Source organism: Eleutherodactylus coqui, chromosome 1 (genome assembly GCF_035609145.1).
Source record: "Eleutherodactylus coqui strain aEleCoq1 chromosome 1, aEleCoq1.hap1, whole genome shotgun sequence".
NCBI lineage: Eukaryota > Metazoa > Chordata > Amphibia > Anura > Eleutherodactylidae > Eleutherodactylus > Eleutherodactylus coqui.
This window is the reverse complement of record NC_089837.1, coordinates 460102529-460116253: the sequence shown is the minus strand read 5'-3', so window position 1 is coordinate 460116253 and position 13725 is coordinate 460102529. Positions and strand designations below refer to the sequence as shown.

Here is a 13725-nt window from a genome sequence, read left to right as displayed (position 1 = left end):
GGATTATGTATGGTTTAAAGGGAACGGTAGGAGCGTTGGGTGTATTTTTTTTATTGATCGGCCACTGGGGATCCCCAACAATCACCTGATTCCACTGGTCTTTGACAGCGCAAGAAGCAGATCGCTGTCTGTAGTGAAGTGGCCTGCGTTAATTTTGGGGAGCTGTGTCTGCAGTACCAAACTGAGGCACTGCAATGTTGTCGGCGCTGTTTCCAGCGCTGAGCACATTAACAGCGCCATCAGGAATCGGCTGATTGGCACGGATACTGAGCTGTAAATCCTAGCTGATCATCTTTTGATGACCTATGCTAAGGATAGGTCATCAATAGAAAAAAAGGCCAAAGTCCCGGACAACCCCTTTAACATAGGTGTGCACAACCTGCTGCCCATGATGCCGTTTTGTGTGTCCCCCTACCATTTGAATACAGGATGGGCAAGTGCTAATGGTGCACGGTCATAATCTTTGGGTCCCGCATATACCACAAGACTGGGACTCCCTCATATACCACAAGACTGGGACTCCCTCATCATCACAGCCTGTATCATCTCTGCTGCGTGGAAAACGCTGCCATTGCCTTCTGTAGTCTTCTAAATAAACTACAGACTATAAGTATAGTACAGTCGGGAGGCTGAACTGTGATCTCCTCTATTATACTGTGTGACAGGAGTTGTTGATCGTCATCAGTAACTGTGATAGGAGTGTCTTATGTGGTAGGGTCCATGTAATATTGTATAGGAGTTATGCTGACTGAGAAACTGTCTGACTAATTTGAGAAGTAAATCTGAGCAGGTCAAAATGAGATCACATGACCACCTGAGGGGGAAGCCAGGAGTTTAAATAGAGAGAAAAATAACTAAAAAAGGTAATAATAGCAGATTTATAAATACTGGGGGGCTTGTTACATAATGAATGAAAAACAACATTCCCAGAGCGGCCCTTTAAAGAGTTACAGAACTTCTTTTAAAACTGCAAATCACATAAGTGTATTCAATATACACCACATAACTGAAAAAACAGCACTGTAAATGTATAACAAGGCAGTAAAATCTACTGCAAATTAACCCCTTAGTGACCCCAATACACTGACTTCACTAATGGGCTTCAAACCTGCATATACATCTTGGTGCTGCTGCACAGGAGCTAGTATCGTTGGCTCTCAGCAGGAGATTTCTCTCTTCGCTCTCCCCCTCCCCTCTGCATTGACTTAACGGCTGCTATTTACACTGAGAGATCATTGATGAACGATGGACGATGCGCTGAGCGTTCATCGTTCAGTGTAATAGCAGCCGTTCAGTACTGAACGGTCACTATGTTAAATCAATGGGGAGAGGCGGGGGAGAGCGAGGAAAGAAATCTGCACTGCCCTGTCCCCCTGCTGGCCGCTCTGTGAGCAACCAGCGCTACTAGCTCCTGTGCAACAGCACGGGAGCGAGGACACACAGGGACGAGGGTCGGGCATCGTTTGCCCAACATTCGTCCCGTCTAAAGGGACCTTTAGCCTCCCTTGGAGCCTAGTACACTGTCATAGACTTAGTAGAATGCACTACAAGTAATGCAGTGTACTATCCGTAACATTAATGTTAAAAAGGAATGCCAGAATCACTTATTTTCTTCTTAATTTTTATTATGTTTTTTTGGGAGGTAAAAGAAATTGAAAAGTCATATGTCCTCCAAAAAAGGTGCCAACAAAAACTACAGCTCTTTCCGGAGGGAAAAAAAAAAACTCGCATAGCTTCCCTACCCAAAATTAATGTTTTGGGTCTTTGGAATCGGCAATGCACATTCAATGGCTTTTTCTTTAAGCACATGCACTTACTGGTCCTTAAGGTACAGAAGAGGCCGGTCACTAAGGGGTTAATCGGCAACGTATGTCAACCCCAAAACAAAGTATAAAGTAAGTAGTAACTTGTGAAAATCCAGGTCTCTTCCAGTTAGATCGATGTTAAAATAATAACAGAAGAAGTTATGACCTCTAGAACGCCAAAAGGAGACGGGGGAAATTCCTGTGGTCCTTAGGTTGAAAATTGGCCTTTTTTCTTTTTTTTGCTTTTTGTTTTTTTTTCTTAAAGGGTTAAGCTTCCCCCTCCCTTCCGATAATTTAGTCCGTTCCTTGTCTTAGTTCTATCTCTTAATACACGTTGAATAATGGATGATCCCATAAAGTACCATCGAGCGGTCCCCTCCCCAGCTGCCTCCCACCCTCCTCTCATACACATATGCTCTCCTTCGGCCGAGAGGAAGTGGAGGAACATGGTTGTGTGATTGTATGTGTGCAGTAATCCCATAGCTCTCATGTTTCCGCAGGCTGTGCGTGCCAGGCCTGGACACGGCTTCCAGAGGCCTATTTTTCCTGAGGTTGTTTTGGCACTAAAAGCACGGGACTTGAGGGGGTGCGGTGCCCTTTATTCACTTTTCCTGGCTGCCGGAATGCATTTCTCAGCTGTTAGAAGAACTCCCCGTATTCTTCTCAATTCCCCCTCCTAATTTATCAATATGACACCGCGGTGTAGCTGCCCTTTTTTTTTTTTTTCTGTATTTGTTTTCAGTACTTTTTTTTTTATTTTTTAATATTTTTTTTAAATCTCAAGTCTGAATAGCATTTGCATTAAAAGCTTGGAATGGCCGTTCTCCGTCACGGCATCGGCCCAGATGACTGAGCAGATCACTTTTTACATAAAAATGTGCTCCACTCTTCCCCCTCCCTTGGACAGATTTGTAATTTTGTACTGGCGCAGATGATACTCCGTTTGGCAGCAATTGATATTAGATGTGTTGCTATACTGGATGTTCAAGGCTTCTTCTTCTTTTTCTAGTAATGATTCTTGGGTATGATCAAAATGTTACCTTTGTAGTAACTATCACATTTTACCATGCTGCTGGTAAGCTGTAATTCCCGTTGGAGCTGCTGGGAGCGCTGTGCAATTCTTAATGTACATTTGTTACCTCCCTGTTTTTGTTCTGCATTACATGGCACAGTGGGGTGAACTTGGAGCCCTTTTTTTAAATAAGAAAACATTTGTGTTTTTGTTTTTTTTAAATCCTGATAGTGGATCACAGCATTTAAAGGGTTAACGGCCGGAATCCGATTTGACTGTATAGATGTACTATTAATTATGCTTTTTTTATCACTATTCACCATATCTTCTCTTTTCTGCAGCGTTTTACAAATGAAGACCATTTGGCCGTACACAAACACAAGCATGAGATGACGCTAAAGTTTGGGCCGGCGAGGACGGACTCTGTGATCATCCAAGGTAAAGTTACGCACCACCTTGCAGATAATTAAGAGGACAGATAAGGGTCCTCGGTGCCCGCTTACACAGGCGGCTGATCGGGAACCGTCATTTGTATGAACGTTCGTTCGCTCGTTGTAACGGTGCCACCAATCAGCTAATAGACAAGCAAACCCTTCTTTTCAGGTGATTTGTATCTTTTACGCGGCACCAAAAATCAACAGTCTGCAGCATTGCTGCCCACAATGAGGCCAAACCATCATGTTAACAATCATTCGTCCACATACCGCCCTGTAAACAAACGCCATATTGTTGATCTTCATTTGTGATCTGGTTCAAACTGAACTGTGTAAAGCAGTGTTCCCCAACTCCAGTCCTCAGGGACCCCCAACAGGTCATGTTTTCAGGATTTCCTCAGTGTTGCACAGGTGATGTAATTATTGTCGGTGCCTCAGACATTGCCACAGGTGTTCTTACCATAGGAGATCCTGAAAACATGACCTGTTGGTGGTCCCTGAGGACTGGAGTTGGGGACCCCTGGTGTAAAGGACCGTTGGTTTTAATAGGTGCCTTAAGGCCCCCGTTCCCACTAGTCAGAACTTATACGACCCTGCTGATTTCGTCAGGACCAGATGTCTGTCCAAAGTGTATGGGGGCATTCCAACTCTCCCCATTCGATAATTTTTGGGAGGAGGTAGTATGAAGGATCGGATATGTTGAATTTAAGGGTCCAATTCTTTTGTTCCCCCTGAAGGTAAGATATTGTCAGAGTTGTCTGACAGCAGTTTTCTGCACTGTCCCTATTGAAAACACACCTAAGGGTCAGGTTGTCGCTGTAATGCGCCCAAAACCAGCCATCCTGCAAGTTGGCATTGCTAGTAAATGAATTGAGCGTTAACTTGACTGTTCATTGTTTTAAGCAAACCCCTTGGCCATTACCATCCTTCAGTCAGTTAATACTTGCACAGTGGAGCTCTTGGTGGCATCTCGGTTGCACTGAGGCCACTACATGGGACCCTACCCTAATGCGTCAGAATGCGGGCATCATGGCTATCAATCACTGCAGCTCTTCTGCATTCTCCAGTGACTGATTACACCGTTTGTCTTCGCTGTGTCTGTCCTTCCCTGTATCTTGACTTCTGCCATTTGGAAAGCATGCAGTTCGGATAGCAGTGGTGCCATATTGGAATGTATTCTAGAACTGCTCATTCTGCGGTTCTCTGATGTGCGGGGTAAAGCTATATTCTCGCCTGCCTTATTGCTTCTATTCATAAAGCCCCAGTACTAGACTGATTTCTTTGTACAGACTGGCGGTATTATACTGTTGTTCTCATACACGGCAGATCTTGTTTAATGTCCTCATTATATCTTAGTTGGTACGGTACATGCCCTGGTTGATATGAAGAATTCTCTTGTCTTCATAGATCAGACTCCCACTCCCACACGGTTTTTGAAGAATTGTGAGGAAGTCGGTCTTTTTAACGAGCTCGCCAGCTCTTTTGAACATGATTTCAAGAAAGGCGCTGAAGATGAAGATGACAAAAAGGTGACTCCTGATACCGGTCTCTATGTGAGGGCATGATAATGTAATGCATATTAACAATCGTCTATTCAGTGGGCAGCCTGCTTGTAGGCCTTTTGAAAAGTGGAAATCTACATGCGATTCATACTTCATATAGTGATCATGGGCCTCCTGTATCAAGACATATAGTGATTGATCACTGAGCTCTGTCATTGGCTGCTGCAGTCTGTGACGTCCCATACACAGGCTGCTGCAGCCTGTAAGCATTATGTCACAGTGGAGACCTGGAGCAGCGGCGCTCGGACATAGTGGGAAGCTGGGAGACGTAAGCAGAGTTGTTTTTACACATGAGCAGCCTGGTTAGTTCACAATCGAAAGGCCTTATGTCCACGGGCAGGACGGATTCTGCATGCGGTAGCCTGCAACGGAATCCGACCCTGCTCGCAACCGGCGACCGCACGTACCTGTGCGGGTCTTCTTTTTTTTTTTGCACCGAAAATCAATTGCGAATGGGCTGTGGATGAGACACCTTCCATTGACTTCAATGGAAGCCGTCCGTGTTGGAAATGCACGGAGATGGAGCATAATGCGATTTGATTTCCACATCCAAAGATCCGCAAATCAAATCCGCATGCTTTAATTCATTTGCAGACGCCGATGTATTCCTATGGGCGGCTTGATTAGCGGATCTTCCGCACAGATACCGCAAATCAAACCCAGCCGTGGACATTGAGCGATCACTTTAGAGGGAACATGTCACATCCCTACAGTACCATAAACTACGTTATAGGGGACGTGATAGGGAGCCGGGTGCTGTATTTTTTTGTACTCTCCTCGCTCACGATCACGTGAAAATCTGATGCTTTGTGTGTGTGTGTGTGTGTGTGTATGTATATGTATATATAATGAGAAACTGGTTGCGATTGGACTTTCTGTAAGACCTAGGATGCTAACTTCTTGTACTTGTGTTCAGCAGAGTGCGGGGCCGCTGGACATGTCTCTGCCTTCAACTCCTGATATTAAAATCAAAGAGGAAGAGCCTGTAGAAGTGGACTCCTCCCCTCCAGACAGCCCTAGATCGTTAACGGAGGAGAAGGTAGTGATTGTCATTTATACATGGCAGTAACATGACAAACAAAACAACTTCTAGGGTCCTCAGGAGTTGACTTGTCATTGAAGCCTATAGGTTAATGGTCCTTTTAGACCAGTGGAGTTCTTGGACTCTGAGCGGACACCCACTGGCGTTTTTTTCTCCACTGTGCTGCGAGAGTAAAGGAAAAGTCTCGCAGCGCAGTGCAAGAAAAAAAAACGGGACATCGCCAGTCTTCTCAATGGGGCCAGCGGCAGCAGCGCTAGCCCCATTAAAAAGAAATGGAGAATGCTGCGGACTTCTGCGACAGCTGTGGCAGAAGTCCGTGGCATGCTATCCCATTGCTTTCAATGGGATCGGCGCTGCTGCCGGTCCCATTGAAAGCAGTGGTTTGTAGCAAACCCTGCTGTATGATTTTCGGGGAGGGGCTTGAAATATAAGTCCTTCCCTGAAAATCATCAATAAGTCTTCAAAAAATTTTTTTTTAAATTACTCACCTCTCAGACGCGTCCTCCGGCTGGCTCCCCGACACTGCTGTCCAGCACTTTCAGCAGGCAGGGATTTAAAAATCGCCGCCTCCTGAAAGGGTTGTGCTGATTGGCTGAGGGCTCAGCCAATAGCAGCTAGTACTTAGCTATTGGCTGAGCGCTCAGCCAATTACAGATAGTTCTTAGCTATTCATAAATCTCCGCCTGCTGAAAGTGCTGGACAGCAGTGTCGGGGAGCCAGCCGGAGGACGCGGCGGAGAGGTGAGTAATTTCTTTATTTTTTTTTTTTACCACTTATTGATGATTTTCGGGGAAGGGCTTACATTTCAAGCCCTTCCCCGATAATCATAATGCGGGGCTTGCCAGAAAGCACTGCTTTCAATGGGATCGGCAGCAGTGCCGATCCCATTGAAAGCAATGGGATATCATTCCGCCACAGCTGTGACAGCTGTGGCAGAGGATTCTTTCATCCCCGCGGTCCCAGCGAGGATAAAGGAAACTCCTGCCACAGCTGTGACAGCTGTGGCTGAAGTCCGTGGTATTCTCCCTATGTTTTCAATGTGGCTAGCACTGCTGCTGCTGGCCCCATTGAAAAGACTGGCGATATGCCAGTTGTATTTCGGAGTCTTTCTTGCGCTGCGAGAGCACGTGAAAACTCTCAACTCGCAGCGCAAGAAAGAAAATATCGCCAGTGGGTGTCCTCCCTCAATCTGCTTATGGGGATGATAAATTGCTGGTCCTATTATTTGTCCCTGTAGGCCAGTTGTACGTCTCCTGATGGGTCGTCCCTTTACTTGCCCCAGTTGGTAGGTGAACAAGCTTTCAGAGGAATATTTAGGCCTGATAATTGCCCAATGTAAGGCCGGTCTCACACGAACTGATTTGAATTGTGCATTCCGCGATCGCCGTCTGCGTGGAAGATCCATGGTAAAAAACAGGCATTGAAAGGCATGCATTTTCGAATTTTCCTTCATACTCGTGGGTACGAATTGCAGATTTTGCGAGCCGAAGAAAAAACTCTATTTTAACGCAGATTCACTGCAACTCTTAGGTTCTATTGCAGCATGAAATTACCCGTGGCATGTCCTATTTGCCGCAGGAGTATGCGTAGACGGCTTAAATTGTAGTCAATAGAAGCCGCCCGTCACGCTATACTTCCCCTGAAGCACAGCGGAAGTATAGCGTGAATACACGCCCTGCCGGCCGCGTCATATAATACTACCGGCGCGTCATGCGCTGCACTGCGAATGCACGCCAAAGCTTCATGCGGGACTTCATGCAGCGGTTTCGGAGGTGAGTATGGGGTCTTTGGGGGGGGCACTGTGATGGACTCCGTTGCGGTATTCCACTTGCGGAGCCCGTCACGGCCGTGTGCATAAGGCCTTAGAAGTAATATGGATTTTTTTTTTTTTCTTGCTGGATGTTTCCGCTATCTGACTGAGAACCGCTGTACATAGTACAGTAAGGCCTCATGCCCATGGCCGTGACGGGATCTACAAGCGGAATACCGCAGCGGAGTCCGTCACGGCGCCCGCCCAAAGACCTCATACTCCCCTCCAGATCCACTGTGCGAAGTCCCGCATGACGCTCCGGCGCGCATGCACAGTACAGTGTCATATGACGCGGCCGGCACGGCGCGTATTCACGCTATACTTCCGCTGTGCTACAGGAGTATAGCGTGATGGGCGGCTTCTATTGAATACAATGGTAGCCGTCTGCGCGTATTCCCGCGGCAAATAGGACATGTTAGTAATTTCATGCTGCGGTATTCCGCAGCGTGTACATTGAACTATTAGGTTCAATAAACCTAATAGCTGCAGTGAAAAGCTGCGGATTTAGGCCTAACTTGCAGTCCTGACATTCAGTGACTTATTGATTTATTGGCTTATTTTTTTCTTCAAACTAAACTTCTAAATGTACAAGGATAGAACACAAGATTTCTGCTTTTATCGAAGAGACTTTATTCTTTGTTAATCCATCTGGGTTTTGAGTTAACTATATGAGAAAATAATAGTAGGTGTCATTGAGATTGGATGAAAAAGCCCAAGTTGGCAGGCAAGCAGTCCATGAATGATACCACTGAGAACACATCCGAGTATATTGGTTGGAAGCCTCCATAGAGGGAGCATTGCTAGCAGGATGCACAGTTCATTATGGCCTCCATTCTTCTTGCCCGCCCGCCCCTACATTCTGTGCCTTTCACTCACCCATTATTTGCCATCAGCCGACGGGCCCATCAACACCTGATGGCAGCTGGTAAATGAAACCTGTTCGACATACCTGATCTCGTTATCCGCTCATGTGCATTGCTTAGCGGTCTCTATGGACTAGCCGGGGTAACCGTAGCCTTTAACGTATATGTAATATTGTATATGCACCTTTAAGACAGTGTAAAAGAGTAGACCTAATGAATAATTTGTTCCATTTATTCCTAATTGCTTTGCACCTTGTTGTATTGTGATGGTATTCACTGGGTCCGTCTGGTTTAGGTTCCACCGAAGCCGCAAGTCAGCTCAACACCCACTCCAACAATAGTACGGCCTGGCTCACTGCCCCTCCATATGGGGTACGATCCCCTGCACCCGACACTGCCGTCACCTACATCGGTCATCACTCAGGCCCCTCCGTCCAACAGACAGCTAGGGTAAGGAAGCCGTAACTCTACTTCTTGTTCTTGACATGAGTATAAAGTCCCCTAATGTTGCCTGCCCATGGCTGTCACTTCTTCTCTTTATTTCAGCTTGTGTGTGTGCGCCAACCTTGTTGATCCGTTTTATTTACTAGAAAGCTGTAACGTTTGATCTTTAGCCATGTGTACAGCAAACATGACATTAGTTTTATCGCAACCCCCAAAGGGGGTTCCCAGGGAAGAATACTACTGATGACGTATTCTCCGGATAGGTCATCAATAGTTGATCGTCTGGGGTCCATCGCTCAGGACCCTGACCGATCAGCTGAGTGGGCACGTGCTGTCAGCGCTGCAAATACACAGAGCTGAAGCAGTGGCAGTATCTACACTGACCTCTAGTGGCTGGTGCTTGTAACTGCAGGCTCAGCTTGCGGAGGAAAAATCGCAGCGTGATTAAAGTCAACGGAAGCAGTCTGACCCTCTGCCATTCGGCAAATAATGTTATACTACGCATGTGTGACGGCCGAACCATCGGCAGTACAGATAAAAAGAAATACAGGTATGTGGGGTCACTGGCTACGGTCCGGGCTGGATTCCGTGTGGGATTCCACAGCCAGAATCCGGACGTGCCGTGTGCATGTACCCTAAGTCATGTTTTTTACTAGTGTAACCCATGTGCAGGTGTAGTATCTGGAGCACTGGTTACCCCTTCCATCAGCGGTACCTCCCTCTCGTCATCTGCACAATAGAATAAGAGTGTGAATCTTGTGATTAACGCCGTCTGCACAACTTTCACATTTTTTTTATTGCTATACAACTATTTGGATTGGTTTAGTCCTGTCTTATGTGTGTGGCCAGCAACATTGGTGTCACATAAATATATAAGTATTCTGCGACAGTCCTGGCGAGCGCTATAAGTGGGAGCTATGAGGCAAGTGTACAAATAGCCCGGGCCTTTTCTTTACTGTCAGATAAACCTTTGAGTCTTCAAGATACACTTAGTCAAAAGAAAACCAAGAACCAAGCCCCTAGAAGAAGTTGTCGTTTTGCTGCAAAACCCAGCATGCAGTTCCATCTCAGGCGGATATACAAATGATTAGAGTTGTGGCATGGTTAGATGAACGGTCTCGTCGCCTGATGCCCTAAAACTGGTTCCACCCTTGGCCTATAAAAAGGCTCTCGGAGGCTCCTTGTATGTAGTGATCTCTTTATTGCTTGTGTGGAGCTTGTTGACCACTAGAAGCCTCTATGATGCAGTTGAAGAGTTTTTGGCCCCACAGGGTACCAGAGCCTCCCTTCAAGCATTCAGTTTTCCACTTGCTGTGATATTATTATAATCGCTCACTTATATCAACGTTACAATCCCACAGAGAAAGTTTCATTCAACTCTGACAACCTCTTTGGGGGCTTGAACTTTTTTGACAATGAGTGTAATTTCTTGTCTGCATTCAGCTCTCCAGGCAGCTCCCTTTCCCTTATGATGCACCTGGGCAATGGACAGACGGTTCCCTTCCTTCCGGGCCCTCACGTACAGATGCCATCGGTTATATCGGTAAGGAGATTAGTCTGCGCTGTTGTAATATAATTGGAGAATATCCGGCACCACTGACAGTTTATTTTTTTATCACCCTTTCAGTTGGCAAGACCTATGAACATGGTGCCCAATATTCCAGGGATTCCTGGGCCCCCCATTATCGGCGGTGGAGGACATATTTCTCCTTCTGGTCTTTCAGCTCATACAGAAGCCAAATTGGTGAGTTCCTGGAAGGCGCACGAGTACGAACTGTGGGACTATTCGTCTTGTTAATTGAGCCGTAGAGCAATTGTAGTTGGTTGATTTAAAGTCCGTTTTGAATGAACGTATTAAAAACTTGAATGAAAGGTATATTTTTAAGCTCGTTCTGCTCACCGGCATTCGCTCAGCAGTTGGGTTAGGTTCTTATTTGCATGGTAAAAGCTTCGTAACTGGAGGTTCGTACCCCTTCTTCATTACAAAGCCAATTTGCTCGTTTTTTTTTCCCCACTACTTCACTGTATTCAAAGAGCGATGGCTTTTTAATTCTTTTTCTGACATAGTTGTATAAGGGCTTCTTGTTAGCAGGATATGGCCAGGCTCATACAGGCGTATGTAAATTGCGTTTCACGCGTGCGATGTACCTGTGTATAATACGCGGTACATTGCGGCAATTCATATACATTGATATTACATGCGATAAAGCCCTATTGTTCTCTATGGGTGCCTACTAAATGCTGAGCATACGCAATTACATTGCTTATGCGCTGTGTTTTCCTATGGGCAGCTTGAACTGCGGATCTTCCGCGCGGGTTCCGCAATTTAAATCTGCCCGTGTGCAGAAGGCCTAAGCTGTATTTTACATTGGCACAACTGTGGGTTGCAGAACCTGTGCTAAAGATGGCAGAAAACGGATAGGACATGTAAATCCCTTCAGTGGTCCTCAAGTGGTTAAAGGGGTTTTTCCCCTTGTTGTATTCCCAGGACATTCCAGAAATGTCTGATAGGTTGGGGTCACACCTCTAGCACCCTCACCTAGCGTCGGATTGCATTTCCATTAACGCCCTCTTACCCCATTCCCCCAAGTGAGATGGCAGCTGGTTGCTCAATTCATTCCATAAGCCTCCTTCCACACAAGCCAGTTCTCAGGCCAATGTAATAAGGCATGTCAATCGGTAGTCATTGACACGGGCAAATCTAATCGCTGGTGGTATGGGGTGAACGGGGTGGCTTATGCCATGATTGAACCATAAGGCAGGGCTCACGCAAGCGTATCGGTACAGCGTATTCCGCACACGGGTCTTGCATGCGTAATGCGCTGTACTAATCTGCCATAGGCAGCCATGTTGCCGCTCACACGACCTGCGCGGAATACGCACACAAGATAAATTGCAGCATGTTGTATTTTGGCGCGCATAAAGCCAAGATAGTATATGGCTATGGGAGGCGCAGCCGGTACGTAATGCCGCCTGCACGCTGCTATTAGATTTCCTTTATAACTTTGGTTACCAATTCTGTAGTTGCTTCCAAGTCTGAAGTTAATGTATTGGGATTTTTTTTCTTTATTCTCACACTTTTTTGGACTCTTGACTTATATTTATCTCGCGTTTCTTTTCTCCATTTACTTCCTCAGAGACTTAAAGCCTCCCTTACTCAACAAATTCCATCGTCGCTGAATGGAGGGATGGCTATGGTAGCATCACGACCAGAACAGAGCCAAATACTGGTTCAGCATCCAGATGCGCCGTCACCTGCACAGCCTCAGGTGAGCGGCCAGAAGAAGTAGATACAGAATTAGTATTTAAACTGGCTTTATTACAATAAAACATCTAATTACAATGAATGATTTTTGTGGCAAATGCGGAGTAAAATCTCACTATAATCTGTCTCACAAGGAGAATATAGCCGCTTGTTGCAGATCGTCCACCTGTTCTCTTCTTCATTTAGTCCATGTGGCTAATCCCCAACGACAAATGATGAGTGATACACTGACTCTATCAGCTGCATTCTCTTTGTGAGACAGAGTATAGTAACCGTATTTTATATGTCTGAGGGGAAATCACTTGCTTGCCTCCTGCTTTCATTGCTAGTGTGTCCAGCTGTAAACTGTGGATGGCGTATTCTCAGAATAGGTCATCAATACTTGATTGACGATTGTCTGTCATCCAGACCCCCGTCAATCAGCCATTCAATGGGTGGTGCAGTCGTGCACTGAGCTGATTTCTGCAGAAAGTAGGCAACTCTGTTTCCACTGCAGTGGCCCAGATGTGTATTGCAGGCCAAGTTCCTTTTCATTTCAGTGCAATACCAAGCCTGGCCACTGCTGTGGAAACAGAGCTGTCTGCTTCCTGTAGAAATCAGCTCAGTGCATAAGTGCACCATCCTAGAGAACAGCTGATCTTTTGGGGTCCCAACTAACAGACCCCCGCTGATCTACTATTGATCAGCCCTTCTGAGAATAGGCCTTCAATAGTTTAGAACTGAGCAACCCCTTTAACACCTTCCCTCCCCAGGACGTAAGGGTACGTCATGGGAGCGGGGTACCTCCCGCAAAATGACGTACCCTTACGTCATAGGGATAATGCGAGATCATAGCAGATGATCATAGCAGATCTCGCGCTATCCCACAGTGGTAGCTGGCAGTCACTAGTAGCCAGCCTCCCGCTGCGACAGAGGGGGCATCAGAGAAGCGCCCACCTGCTGTTAACCCTTTCCCTGCTGCGATCTAAGTAGATTGCGGCAGGGAAAGGGTTCACAGAGGGAACGTGCTCCCTCTGTGACTTTAGCCGGCTCTCACGAGACCTCGCGAGAGCCCGGCTGGTTGCTATGGCGTCCTGTATTGCCATTGCCTAAGATTGCTATAGTAAGCGATAAGGCATGGCAGGAGAGAAGTCCTGCCATGCCTTATCGTAGCGATCATTAGTGCTGCAGTGAAAGTCCCTCAGAGGGACACAGATTGGGTTAAAAAAAAAAAAAAAAAAAAGGACAAAAAATAAAAATGCAAAAAAAATTTTAGAAAAAAATCATAATTTAAAAAAAAAAGGGGTTTTATTGTGGGAAAAGTGGGAAAAACCTTAAAAAAAAAATAAGACTTTTGGTATCGTTGTAACCGTACCGACCTACAGAAAAAAATGAAGTGTGTCATTTATGCTGCATAATTAACGCTGTAAAAACAAAATCTATGGCAGAATTGATGCGTTTTCTCTCCCTGCGATCATAAAAAAAAATAAGTTTTACAATATAGTCCAT

The 13725-nt window shown here is 45.9% G+C and overlaps 1 protein-coding gene across 3 annotated transcripts in view; it reads left to right on the top strand.

Annotated features, from left to right (window-relative positions):
- ATF7 (activating transcription factor 7) overlaps nt 1–13725 on the top strand; it is a 93673-nt gene that overhangs the window by 65616 nt on the left and 14332 nt on the right. For 2 of the 3 annotated variants that reach the window (XM_066584258.1, XM_066584259.1), the window contains exons 3-9: nt 3159–3255; nt 4659–4780; nt 5730–5852; nt 8824–8978; nt 10416–10515; nt 10600–10716; nt 12110–12241. In XM_066584258.1, the coding sequence (XP_066440355.1) occupies nt 3159–3255; nt 4659–4780; nt 5730–5852; nt 8824–8978; nt 10416–10515; nt 10600–10716; nt 12110–12241 (846 nt within the window). The remainder of the gene's footprint in view (nt 1–3158; nt 3256–4658; nt 4781–5729; nt 5853–8823; nt 8979–10415; nt 10516–10599; nt 10717–12109; nt 12242–13725) is intronic. The other variant, XM_066584260.1, reaches the window with a different exon arrangement.